General features: G+C 35.9%; 1 protein-coding gene across 27 annotated transcripts in view; it reads left to right on the forward strand.

Annotated features, from left to right (window-relative positions):
• Positions 1 to 14,593, forward strand: part of DLG2 (discs large MAGUK scaffold protein 2) — a 1,894,072-nt gene that overhangs the window by 1,174,472 nt on the left and 705,007 nt on the right. Inside the window, exon 1 of one of the 27 annotated variants that reach the window (XM_088791545.1) lies at positions 5,177 to 5,403. The exons of 24 other annotated variants lie outside the window; for them this stretch is intronic. In XM_088791545.1, coding sequence (XP_088647671.1) covers positions 5,299 to 5,403 — 105 coding nt within the window. In that variant the 5' untranslated portion in view covers positions 5,177 to 5,298. Of the gene's footprint in view, positions 1 to 5,176; positions 5,404 to 14,593 lie in introns of those variants that run through there. 2 more of the 27 variants (XM_074335676.2, XM_074335673.2) reach the window with 2 other exon arrangements.

Genomic DNA, 14,593 nt, shown 5'->3' on the forward strand with positions numbered 1-14,593 from the left:
TCTTTTAGAAGTTTTATTTAGATTTTACATGTAGGTCTATAATCTATGTTGAGTTAATATGTAGTGAGAGGTGTACGTCAAAATGTGTTATTTTGCATATAGATATCTAATTGTTTCAAAATCATTTGTTAAAAAGATTACTTTTTTTCTCCAATGAATTGCCTTTGTACCTATGTTAAAAATCTGTTGTCTGTCAGTGTAAGTCAACTCCTGGAGTCTCTATTTTGTTCCATTGATCTATCCGTCTATCTTTATACCAGAGTCATACTATTTTGATGACCTTAGCTTTATAATAAGTCTCAAAAACAGTTAGTATTTTTCCTCCAATTTTATTTTTTTTCAAAGTTGTTTTGGCTATTCTATATTCTTTGAATTTCTATATGATTTTAGAATCAGCTTGTCAGTTGCTCCACAAAAAAAAAAAAAAAAAAAAAAAAAAAAAGGAAACAAATTGCCTTGCTAGGTTTTGACTGGGATTGCATTGCATCAAATCTATAAATCAATTTTCAGAGCATGACATCTTAACAATATGGAGTCTTCTTACCTAGGAACATAGTATATCTCTCCATTTATATGTCTTTAATTTCTCTCTGGAAATGTTTGTAGTTTTCAATGTACATGATTTACACATGTTTTGTAAAGTTTATTCCTAAGTGTTTTATATTTTTATCTTATTGTAAATTTTACGAATTTTTATTTCAATTTCTACTTATTTTTGCTAGTATAGAGAAATACAATTGATCTTTGTATATTGAGGTTGTACACTGCAACCTTGCTAAACTCATTTATAAATTCTAAAGTTTGCTTTAGATTCCATGCGATTTTCTACATTAGACAATTATGTCAAATGTAAAGAAAAATACTGTTGTTTCTTCTTTTACAATATTTTTTTGACTGCACTTTCTTGTATATACCAGACAATGCTTAATAGAAATAGTGAAAATGAACATATTTTTCTTGTCCTGAGAATGTCTTTTGTTTTCTAACCAGAAATGGATAGTAGATTTTATAAAGTGTTGTTTCTCTGCCTGTTGAGATGATCATAACATAGGCTGGTTATAATTTATCTTTAAAAATTTTTAGTACGATGAATTATATTGGATCATTTTCAAATGTTAAATTTACTTGGTTGTGTACATTGTCCTTTTTACATATTGTTAAATTCAATTTGCTAAAATTTTGTTTAGAATTTTTGAATATATATTCATTAGGACATATGGGTATTTGCTTTTCTTATAATATCTTCACTTAGTTTGGTACCAGGGTAATGCTGACCTCAAAAAATGAGTTGGAAAATATCCCTTCCTCTTAAGTTCTCTGGAAGAGTTTGTATAGAAATATTACTATTTCTTCCTTAAATGTTTGGTAGAATTCATTAGTGAAGCCATCCAGGCCCAGAGTTTATTGGTGGTAGGTTTTTAATTACAAAGTCAATATCTTTATTAGATATATGATATGACTATTTAGGTTATTTTCCTTAAGTAAGCTTTAGTAGCTCTTATCTCTTAAGGAATCCATCCATTTCATCTAAGTTGTCAAATTTATTGATTTTCTTATTAGCCCTTTCATGGCTATAGGATCTGTGGTAATGTTACCTTCCTCATTCCTAAGTTTGATAATTTATTTATTTTCTCTTTTTTTGTCATTAGTCTTGCTAGAGAGTTATCAATTTTATTGATAATCTCAAAGAGCTAGCTGTTGGTTTCATTGACTTTCTCTATTTTATATAAATTATAATTATGAATTTCTTATTTTTCCTTTTTGCTTTAATATCTCTGGAAAACCAACTCTATATCCTCAGTTCAACAAGTCTACTGGGTCAACTGGATCCTCCCTCCTTGCAATGTGGCCTGGACATTTACGATCGTAAATGGAGCAGTCACAGGGCCTTACCTTGTTTGTTTCCTGTCTCTCAGAGTTCACTGTTCTTAGTTGTCTGCTGTCCATTATTGAAATTCATCATTTCATATGTTTTGTTCAGTTTTTTGTTTGTTTCTGATAGGAGTATAAATCCAAGTCCTGTTACTCCATTTTTACTGGAAGTACAATTGCCAGGAAGTTATATTTAAACCAATCACCAGCATAAAACATTTATTCTGAGGCCTGCAATCTAATATAGAGCATGGCAATATATTTAGATATGACAGACATATGGCCTAGTGACTGAGTGTTTAACAGAAAAATGGGAGCCATTATATATCAGGCATTGTATTAACAGGAAGAAAATATGTGCACTGTCCTTTGTGGGCAGGGAAAAATGCACATTGAATAGATGCGGGAAAGAAACAGATGACTGAAATTATATTTATCTTTGTAGTCTCTGTTTCTAACACAGTGCTTAGTGCATAATAGAGCTCAATAAATATTTATTAAACTGAGTCAAAATGAACTAAGTCAAATATTTGATCAGAGAAGCTTCATGGTAGGCCCAACTTGAATGTTAAGGTAATAGATTTTAGAACTTATAAAAGTGATTAGGTATGAGTGCAAAACGTGTTATATGTACTTAATAAGAACTAAGTACTAATTAACTAATAATATGACCTAAATGATTGAGCCATGTAAAGCCTCCAAAAGTATATCAAATGTACTTATTTTGAAAAGTGGGGATTAAATATATGGAATTTACCACCACATGAGGTTTAAGAAGAGTTTCGCTGTATTTATGCACATCAGTGCTTTAACAGTTGGTTAACGCTAAAATTGGTTAGCATTGGGACTACCAAGTTATTGAGTGTTTTATTCAAAAATAACCTTGGCTCCAGTATTAATCTGAGCATTAAGATTGTTGGTGCCATCTTCCTTCTAAACCAACCTAACTTCTGCTTTTCCACTCTGTGTCTTCGCTCTACCTTTCTTTCTTCAAGAATGCCCCCTACCTATGTCTGAATGTCCAAATTTTACCCTAACTTCAAGCTCTAGCCAAGTGCTAAATCTTCCATGAGATGGCCCTAATTTTCCCAATGGGTATATGTTTTTTTCGTTTTCATTGTTTTATGAATAGTTTATACTACCTCTTTTATGACACTTACCCTTTTTTAACTTGATTTTTATTATTCATGCCCATGCATCATCCCTTCAATTATACTTTAAACTCCTTAAAGACAGAATCAATTTCTGATAATAGACATTTGCCCATAGTACAATAAAAAAGTATAGCACATGGGAGATGCTGCTTTGGTTTGTTGAACCAATGAATAAATGAATGAATGCATGATTCCAAGGGCAGGGCATTTTTATGTAGACTTTCTACATGCAGAGACTATGGATTCTCTACACTTTTTCCAAAGAATAAGGAAATGAGAATATTTTAGGAGATGCTGCTTAAGTGAAAGACTGATGGGACCTGCTGAACAAGCGATAGCAGAAGTGCAAGGCATGACAGAAGACCCAGAGGTTGGAGTCTAGAAAAATAATGAGCATTTGCTTATGGAATTCAATAAGGATTGGCTGGAATTTTGGAGGATAACTTAGGAAATAACTTTTTATTTTCCTGTCATTTGCTGAGAACTACAGAACATTTACTAGCGAAGGAATATTTTCTGGAAGTTGTGGGCTGCCTGGTCGACAGAGCATGAGAAAGAAACATGTGGCTGGGGCAGATGGGAGAGTATAAGGGCAGAAATGAAGGCAGAGGAGGAACTGTGGGTGTGAGATGAACAGAAGAACACCATGAATGAGAAAAAGAAAAGTTTTGTTGAATTGAGATTGAAAAACAGACGCTCTAATGGCAATAGCCTTCTGGTGTGTACTCATGAAATATTAAGGAAAAACAACCTCCTTACACATTAACCCAGGTAGAAATTTTAAAAGATCAATTCTACTTGCAACTCCTTTAATTCAAAATTGAAACGTAACTGAGATGAGAGGAAAACTTTGCTGATAGCAGCCTGTGAGATTTCCACACCACAAGGTCGTTAGCAGGAACAAATCCACCATCACCAGGGTACAAATGTACTAAAACTAGGTAACCCAAATCATGCAGCTCTTCTAAAAATATTACAGCAAAAATCCTTCCTTTATGTTATCAAAATCTTTCTACAGTCTGTACCTTGTTTTATACTCCTTGGATTTTCTAGGTCAATTAAAAACACAGTGTATTCGTTATACTGTGTATTGCCCTCAGTTTACCCCTTATCTCTAGAAATGCTTGAATGAAGATCCCCATTTTGGGCTTTGGGCTGTGTAACTAGCCCTGGGAGTATAGATTCCCTTGGAACTTCTAAGGGCTTACCACCTCACTAGCTGTGTTACCCCTACCTCACCAATCCCACAGCGACTGTAGGGGGCTTGTGGAGACTGACCTTATGTTGTGGGCTCCTGACTTAGGTGAAGGAACACTCAGAATATGTTACTGTATTCTATTGTTCAGATTTTATTTAGTGCCTATACTTGGTGGGGCGTGGTTTGGGGGGTGTTGTTCAAGTATGTAAGCAATTGTTTTGGAATTAACACATTCCGATTTTGTGCTGCTCATGCTCAAGTCCCAAGAATATTTAAAGGCTCAATTCTGCTGGTATTATTTATGTCCATTCTACCTAGAAGAAGATATAAGGGTGACTCTTATCCAATACACAAGACAACAGAAAGGTCTTCTAATTGCTATTAAATTTTAAGATAAAACAAATTAACTGCATTTTATACTCAAGAACCTTCTGGCCAGTCTTTAGAGATCCTTCCAGATAAACAACTCTGTAGTTAGTGAAGACAATAATACCCTGTACATGAAAATTATATCACATCTAGGTCTCTAATAAACTGAGAGGAGAATTGGACGTATTCATGACACTGTGAGAATGCATGCATAGAATTGTGTTTCTCACACAGTAGACAAGCGTGGATACCTGCATACGTACATATATGTGTGCATGTAACCCCCCACTCTCTTCAATTTTCCTACTTTGCACAAGCTATTCAAATTCTACTTCCGTGGCCTGCCACCCAAATCTTCTGGTGGAAATATTTTTTCACATCTCTCTCCCTCCTACTTCTCTCCCCCCACACACTTATGGTATGCGCAGTTCGCCAGACCCATGTAAAGACAGGGGAACACTCATGGGATTGCTTTTCACAAGTGTGGGAACAAAAATCCTTCCCAATGAAAACATCTGTCTCTGTTCAAGTCATGCCCAGTTATCCCCCAAAAGAAATGTTCTGATTAACTTTTTTTTTTTAAGTCTTAAGATAGCAGTTTGTGTAGCAGATCTAATTAAGAAGTTTATGTAACAGATCTGCAGGGTTTTTTTCCTTCTTCAACTGGGTTCTTTGAGCTCAGTTTGAGTGTTACTAGCTTTCACCATGCAACGGCCAAGTGCTTCCCAGGCTGAAAATTATCAGCTTTTGTGGGATACTATTGCTTCCTTAAAACAATGTGAACAAGCTATGCAACATGCGTTCATTCCGGTAAGGAAAAATTTCTTTTTATTTTCCTAGGGATTTTTTTTTCCTTCTTTTTCTCTTTATAGCTATAGATAAATGACACGTAGCCTATGCATTTAAAGATGTGTGGTATCTTCTCTGCAGTTCTTGTTTGGGATAAATATATGTCTGTTTTTGTTCTGTATAAAATGTGAATTCTTAATATGGTGTAACATAGATCAGTGAAAAAGAGTAAAGAGTGATTTAAGAAAATTCATCCCACTGAAGTTAGCAGTTTCTGGCAGTAATGTGTATTTAAAAAAGGGCACAAGATTGATATTCCCTCTGTTAAAATTTGAAACAGCTTGCAGTGTGTATCGCCTGGTTGATTCCCCAAAAAATATTTAGAATGACTTGAGTATTTTGCAATGAGTTTGGTACTTAGATCAAGAAGCCAAAAGTCAATCCTTACATTTTGGTTCTTTGATTATCCAAGTACAGTCCAGCATAAAACCTCTCTTGAAAACTGTGATTGTTTTTTAGTAAAGTACTCAGGCACTACTTAGAGATTTGTAAAAATGGCTGATAGAAGTTCATAGATATATAAAATGAATTAATGAGTCAGTGTCATTATATCTTATGTTGCAGAAAAAAAATGTTTGTGCTTATAATTATTTCACTAGAGGAATCAGACTGGCTACATTTGATAGGATGAGATGAGGTAAATGGGACTAGGAATAAGAGTATTAAAATATCTGATTTTTTAATTAGATATATTTTGAAAGATTGAAATAATCTGTTAGGAATAAAAGAACACTATTAGAAATTGATCTTTGCTAAAAATTATTTGGAATCCTCAAAGAAAAACAGCGCTTCTGGTATAGAAACTCAAACGATAGGTTCCTGTCAATAATTGGAATAAGTCTTAGTAGTTCATGTTATTTTCAAGTGACTCAGTTAGATGCCGTTATATTTTTGTCTATAACTTGGAATCACCTAAATGTTTCAAAAACTGTGTTACATTTAAAGTTCTTCTCATTGAATACTATTCTCTAATTGGCTCTCTGTATATTGATCTTGATTGTTAAAGACGTAAAACATAATTTTTGCAAGGAGTTCAAAACCTAATGGTGAGAAGCTCTCTAAATCAGATTAAGTTATAATGATTCTACTTTAATGGGAAGCTGATGTATAGATTGTTTCTCCTATATTTAGCGACTCTTCTTCCTTTATTTTATCAAGGAGAGTATGATACTTCTTGTGAAGCTGAAGTATCTCCTTCTTCATAGAGCTTTCTCTGGCCCGGCAGAGTTCTCTTTTCCCTGCTTGGTTCCTTATGTGCACTTTTGATGTATCACCTAACAAATTTTTTGTTCATGTTTTCTTCTCTGTCTCTCTAATTATATGGTAACTTCTTGGAGTGAAGGAGAAAAGGAAAATAAGTTAGAAAAAGAAACTTACATTTATTTATTTGTTTCTTATTTTCCTATTTTGTACTCATTGAGTATACAATGCATCTATTCCCAGAGCCTAGCTCGGTGCCTGGAACTACACAGAATGCTTGGGGAGCGTGTGAGGAATGAATGAAGTCAACTAATGGGAGTCTCCAATTCCAGCATTTCCAGTTAGTAAATAGCGGTCCTCATTACTAGCCTTGTCTATACAGACCTCCTAAAATGATTTATATTCAGTTCCATCTGGAGAAAACAATAAACCTCTACTAAAGCATTGATTCCAGTGGGGTGATGGGAGGAGGAATAACGTGTTAAGGCAGGGATTAGACCCTCATGGGAAGGAAACAGCCTTGGGTTCAATTTCCATAGTCAATGGGCTACTCTTTCTTCCATTTGCGTGCCTGTTCCCAATTGCACCTACTGGATGCATCTCCAAAGACATATTCAAGTTGTATTCATGCTTCCTTCATTTTGACTGCTCTAAAGTTTTTTTTCAGAAGATATTAGAAACTTGCTAGTCTCTCAAATTTTCTCAAATTTCTTCCAAGCCTTGCATTAAATGTATCATTATAGCATCTTAATTTTATAAAGATTGATTTTAGAAAACATAGTCATTATTAAAATATTACTATCAGTTGAAAATAATTCTATTTAAATAGAACCTCAATTCATTCGTCAGCATGTATCATTTAGATCTCAGAAAACAGACCCCATTTATTCTATACATTATGCACTTTTTTAACCCAGTGATATATATATTTCATGCACACACATATATACATACGTGGTTATATGACATTTTTGCCTAATGATACCCTTCATTATTCAGGCTATCCAAATAAATCCTAAAAATAAATCCCTTACCATGTTGTATTTAGCATATTAAGGAAATGACAAGTTATATAGACTCAATCGCCTCCTTTAAAATAAGGCTAGTTCTCTTTTAAAATCCTTGAAAATTAATTATGTGTAGAAAGTATAGACACACATTGATGTAGCTGGTCTTAGGAAATCTGCCTGAAAACATCACAAGTATGTAAATGCTGTCTATGCATCTCTTGTGAGTGTGGATTCCTGATACATCATTAGAATGCAGAGTCCCCAAAATAGTCTGAACCATCTCTCGCAAACACAATAAGCTATAGATCACAAATGGTTTCGTAGTCAGTGCAGTTCTGTGGACTACTAATATACCTGACTTGAAATCTCAGTTATAATACAACCTCCCCATACAGACAAAAATTCACCTCGGTGAGAGAATACTTAAAGCAGCTCCTACCTAGTGTACTGCCCAAAATGGTCTGCAGTAAGAAGGAAGCTGACCTATGAAGTCCTTCAAAGTTTCAGTATTTGATTTCACACTACATATTATGTCCTATAATGATGAGGTGGAGATCAAATCTGGAATCTTAAGCAAGTTCATCTACTTGAATAAAGAACCCTGAGCGTAAAGCAGCAACACAGAATTTTCCATATCCTTAGCATAAGTGCCAACCAACACAAGCTCTTAAATATTTATTGAACGGAAGAATAATAAAAATCTGTCTCATGAAGCCCTGTAAATTGGTCCTATAATTGAAGCTATAAGAACATTCTTCTAGACAGTATTTTTGGGTACTAGGCAAATCAAATGTTTTAGTGTTTTATTATATTATGCAAGTGAGGGGATATACTTATAAAAACAGTCCCATTATTAGTACTTCTTTTTATAGAGACCAGGCTGTGTTTCCATTCGCTTCTTAGTTCATTCACATTACTCACATTTTATTGAGCACCTGCTATGTTCCAGGCATGGTCCTATGCACAGGATAAGAACCTGAAGGTACACTTCTACTTCTTTGAGACACCATCATTTTGAAAGATAGACTGCATTATCCCTTGCCCAAATGGTGCCCCACAGTCTCTTGCTGCGATATGCAAAGTTGATTTTCCTGATGCTGGATGTGGTCTAATGTAAATGTCATGGAGCTTGCCAAGCTCCACTGGGAGAGATGCTACAATGAATAAATCAGGAGAACCCCTTATGAAACCTACATGGAATTCTGCCCACAAGGAATTTTCAAATGGACACATAAACCATTCTAACACCGGGTATAAAATGGTGAATACCCTTAGTACCTATGAATTACCATAAGAATTAAGACTAGGGGCAAGTTTCATGGAAGGGTATCTCAGCTTGGTTTTGAAGGTTAAATAGAATTTTGAAATGCTGTGATGATGGAGGAAGAGGACATTCCAAGTTGAGGGAACTGTAAAGACACTTAGTAATCGTGTAAATGTGGTCCATTTTTCCATGTGCTCATTCAACCAATATTTATTAAATACCTTTTATGTATCATAAATTGTAATATGCCTGGGCATATAGCAATAACTAGAATGAGCTCAAACCCTGTCCTGGGGGCATTTGCCTTCTAGTAAAGGAGACAAACATTAAATAAACAATTACATATATATTTGTATTGCACACGTGAATGCTGTCCTATGAGAATTCATAGCATTTCTTAAAATTGCAATTCAGTGTTGCACATATGCATACACAGATACACATCTATTATCAGAATAATATAGCAACTGAAGATATTTTTCAAAGCCACTACAAACAAAACAAAACAAAATATTATTTCCCAAATATTTTGTAGTCATAAAACACACATTAATTCTTTAGCAAACAATTAGTACATCCTGTCTGACCCATCCTGGTTTCTTCTTGTAGTGTAAAAGTGACAGCATTTATTGAACACCTATTTTATATTATGTGTTATTTTTTACATAATATTTTACTCAATTCTTTCAACAACTCTCCGATGTGTTATCATCTCCATTTTAACAAAGTTTATAGAGGTTAAGTAACTTTCCCATGATCACATAGCTAATAATGGGAAAGGCCCAGCCTTGAAACTAGTTATCTGACTCCAGAGCCCATTCTCATAATGGGATCACTAGAACAAAGAGAAAACCACTGAAACCAAAACAACTGTAACAGCGTGTGATAGGAACAGTAATCAAGGGATGTACACACCGCAGTAAATGCAGCAAGGTGGAAGTGGTCCATCTATGTGGGATGGAGGGGAAGGATGGTCAAGGAAGACTGAAAAGGGAAGAGAAAATGAGATTGGTTTAAAATAGAGTTTTACAGGTGAAGGAGGTGAGAGAGGATGGAAAAATAGGTGCAAAGGATGGAGGCTTGAAAGAACAGTATGGAATGAAGGCTAGTTATCAACTTTCCCCAAGTCCTGATCTTCCTCTTTGAGCATTAAGAAGGAAGTTCAGGAACAAGGATGAGAGTTGGGTCATTTATTTAAAGTCAGGAATCCTGCAGATCAACCAGAGAAGGAGCCCTGGATAATTCAGGCCCAGACTAAGGCACTGGAGCCTTAGAAAAGAAAGAGCCTTAGAAGAGAAAGAGATAACTTTCAGACACCAGGCTTCATTACTCCCTCTAAGTATGGTCTGGCCCACAGGTTAACTGCCCGTGACTGGAACTGAGGACATAGGCATAGAGAAGCAGAGAAAGCTTGTAAACAAATATACATGAATGAAACGGATGTGGAAAGGGAAAAGGAGATGAGAGAACACATGGTCCCTAGGAATGATACCGAGAAAGATGAGCCTGAGAGAAATACTGAGAGGTGGAGACAGGCTGGATTATGGCTTCCTGGGTCCCTCAGAATTCCAGGTTCTTAATTCCTGTTCATCAGGTGTTTACGTGTTTAACCTGCTATGCTTCCTGCCCTTTTAACCTGATACGTTCCAAATTTGCTTAGGCTAATGCAAGTGTCTTACTATTCTCCACAACCAAAGAACGTATAACAGAGACAGGGGCTGGTTTGTGGCTGGTTGTCCAAGGACAGGATCCAGCTCTACAAGAAAAGGCAGAACGAGAGCTGAAGAGAAGGTGAGAGAATCAGTTGAGCACACTGAGCTTCAAGGTGAAGTTCCATGCTTCAAGACTAAACTCATACTCTCTTCCTCAAGACTTCTGTCACACCTCGTAACCAGACGATATACCTTCTCCCTCATTATTTCAACCCTGATTAACACTCCCTGAAGGTAAAAAAGAGGGGTCAGGTACTTTGTTTAAAGTCATATAGGAAGTAAGAACAGGAGAGAACTCCGGCCTTCTGGCCCTCATTCCACCTGCCTCCACACCTTCCATGTTACTTTGCCCCTGTATCTCTTTTACTATTTTTTTGCTTTGTCTTATAAGCTTTTGGGGGATTTCTCTTATTTGCATATGCCATTGTGTGGTCCTAGCAAAACCATGTGCTTCCTCTTGCTACTTTCTGCAGTTCCAAATACAGGGCCTTAAATATCATGTTTCCTAAATAAATCTGTATGGGTTGATGAATAAACTGTGATGAGAACTTGGGCAGAAATGACATTAATGAAGAAATAATCCGTCTTGCGTCAAATACATCCTTGAAACCTGTCTCCTTGGTGCCTGTGTCACTTCCACAGACCCTGCCCCCTATTCCCGGATGTCAAGTTGGAACCATTGTAACCTTAGGTCAGCTCCAAATAGAATTTGTTCAGTGATGAGATTCAGTTCCAGTTCATGGTGTTCCAAGTGTGTTTTGTCCTTTCTGGATGCTAAATATTACTTGACTCATCATTGTCAATCATATGGGATTCATTTCTCTATTTCATTCCTCTTGGCTTCGCCTCGCATTTCTGTCTAGTAATACCCCAGTTTTTAGTCAATTTCCTTCTGAAGAATGAAAAAGGCTATTAATGGAATTTCTATTAGTAAAGGAATAACGGTGACACTTAATCTATAGAGATGTTCAACCTAATAGGGGAGAAAAACAACTATACCAGGAGCGACCTGGATAATTGCAACAGCCTGGAACTGAATATTTGCAGATTTCTGGGAAAATGGAATGGAATTGTCTCTTTTGTTTTTGAACAAAAGGCAAGAGCTTGTTATCTTTTTATCTTCCTCTCTTGTGCAATTTGCATTTTCTTTGACTGCTGGTCTTGTGATTCCTGTGTATAGGCATCTGGAGTCCATGAAAAATCACCGCCAGGTGCAGGGTGCCTTCTCTTTATTCCAGTATTGCTTATTGTAAAACGTTTGTGTTGATTCACCAAAATGGAGTATTAGTGCAGATCTATGTTACTGGACAACAGAGTAGAGCTCATTCTCTGCCATTCCCATTTTTCTTACCCACAGTGGAAATTGCAAAAATCGGAACCAAAACATTTTTGCTACAGAATGGAAAAATAGGCAGTTGTTCAGAGTTAATAATAACAGACCTCCATGTAGCAAAGCAAAATACACACACACACACACACACACACACACACACACACTCACTCAAAACCTTTTAGGAGCTAATACTAGATATGCTGTACTCTTTTAAGCTTCATTTAGATATTTTTATTTAGCAGAAAGATGCCTAAGGACAATGGAGTTTCATTTTTTATCTTGCATGGAGGTTAAAAAGCACTGTGTAAATGCTTTCACTATTGCAGCTGCTGCTGAGACCACCACTACACTACTGGTACTGCCCCTCTTCCTGATACTGATCTATCTTGCTATGATTTTCAAAACAGTGTCAACTAGATTCTTTCTCATCACAACTTTACCAGGTAGGCAAGCTTTGAGTGTGTGATCTGGTATCAAATTATGGTTGGTGGGGGAAGAAAAATGAGAGCAGAGTTGAGATGTTAGGAAATGTATTTTCTGGAGGTAAGGTTTATAGAATATGGAGAAAGGCAAGATGGAAGAGCTTGATGATAACTTTTGCTTTACTTCAAATTTTTTTGAGTCTTTAATATAATTTTGTTGCCACTGATTGCATGATCTTGAGGCCAGAAAATTAACTGATTCATAAGCAAAACAAAGTGGAGGCTATAGACGTAGAACAAAAGGATCATAAATACGTTTTTGTGGTGCCTTGTCTAAGACATACAGAACCTCATCCTTTAGCCAATTCATTAGAAGCCACTTTGTATTACTTTTTTCTAATTTGACTTTCGTCTTTTTTCTGCATGCCTTTCTTAACAACATGTCTTCTAACTTTCTGTATCTGAATAAAAGCGGAGATCACTGCTTTCCAGAAGGAAGAGTTGTGTAGTGCGCCTGCCTTCTCTCTACTATTTCCCAGCAGGGCAACATTTATGATGAGTAAAATTGGATCCTTGATGAGACTTGGATTCTTAGAGGTCATCCATTTCACTCTTTATTCTTTAAATATAGGAATAATTGGGGAGGCTCAGTGAATTTCCATTTCACCCTGAGTTACTGAACTTGCTGAGTTTAAAACTGAAATTTCCTCAGAGAAAACACTGATGGTTGCTAGATGGGAGGGGGGTGGAGGGTTGGGGGAGAAATAAGACAGCACAAATTAGTAGTCACAAAATAGTCACAGGGATGTGAAATACAGTATAGAGAATATAATCGATAATGTTATAAAGATTATGTAGGGTTCCAGATGGGTACTGGACTTATCAGGGGGATCACTTTATAGATTATGTAGATGCCTGACCACTGTGCTGTACACCTAAATCTGATGTAGAATAATATTGAATGTCAACTATAATTAAATATATTCATATATATTTGTGTGTGTGTATATATATATATATATATATATATATATATATATATAGAGAGAGAGAGAGAGAGAGAGAGAGAGAGAGAGAGAGAGTCACAGGATGTGAAGTACAGCATAGGAAATATAGACAATGGTGTTATAATAGATGTCAGAGGGGTATAGACTTGAGGCATTATCACTTTGTAATGGGTGTAAACGTCTAATCTTCATGTTGTTTTGTACACCTGAAACTAATTTTTTTAAAAAAGGAAATGAAACCAACTGTTTATGAAACATGACCTATGGTACAAGCCTCTATTGCATCTTAGTAAAGAGAACTTGGTCAAAGATTGCAAACAGTATTATAGCTCCTAGTGATATGAAACTATTATTATTCACTTTTTGTTGTGCTTTTAGGATTTTATATTTTACCATTTGCAATGAGTTTTAAAATAAATTCTCTGAGAATAGTGAAAAAAATAAAATAAAATAAAAGTGAGGTCTCCTAATTCTCAGTCCAGCCATCATTATATCAGGGATATAATCCCTCAACTATATTGTGTTTACAGAGTGCCTGTCTCTTAATAGCCATTACCTACGTGAGATGTCGGATGAAAGTAACAAAAATATTATTTTTATATTAAAAATAGATGGATATGGAGTAAAATATGAAAACTACATCAATGTTTAAGACAAAACACGAAACTTCAAATAAATGTCTATTTTTAGATGATGGGTTTTATATGATTTCACATTCATCTGAAAAGTCTGAATAATGCTTAGGATACTATTTTGCTTTTTTTGTGACCTTTGATTCCTTAGCTTTACACCAAATCCTATACTTCCTCCCACTTCTCCAACTTCTGAAATGTACAGTGGGAGGGTAGGTTCGGACAGGGGACGTTTCAAGCAGCTACCTTCCTTGCTCCACCCAGGGTGCCAATATGACAAAAATATGAAGTTGGTGTCAAGAAGAGTGAGGCTTGGGGGCAGCCGGATGGCTCAGTTGGTTAGAGTGCAGTGCTCATAACACCAAGGTCACAGGTTCGATTCCCACATGGTCCAGTGAGCTGCGCCCTCCACACCTAAATTGAAAACACGACTTGAGTTAGAGCTGATGGGTCCTGGAAAAACACACTGTTCCCCAATATGCCCCAATAAAAAATTAAAAAAAAAGAAGAAGAAGAAAGAAGAAGAAGGAAGAGGAGGAGGAGGAAGAGGAGGAGAAGAAGGAGAAGAAGG

This window comes from Rhinolophus sinicus, chromosome 14 (assembly GCF_057876585.1).
Source record: "Rhinolophus sinicus isolate RSI-liver-muscle chromosome 14, RSI-T2T, whole genome shotgun sequence".
NCBI classification, from domain to species: Eukaryota; Metazoa; Chordata; class Mammalia; order Chiroptera; family Rhinolophidae; genus Rhinolophus; species Rhinolophus sinicus.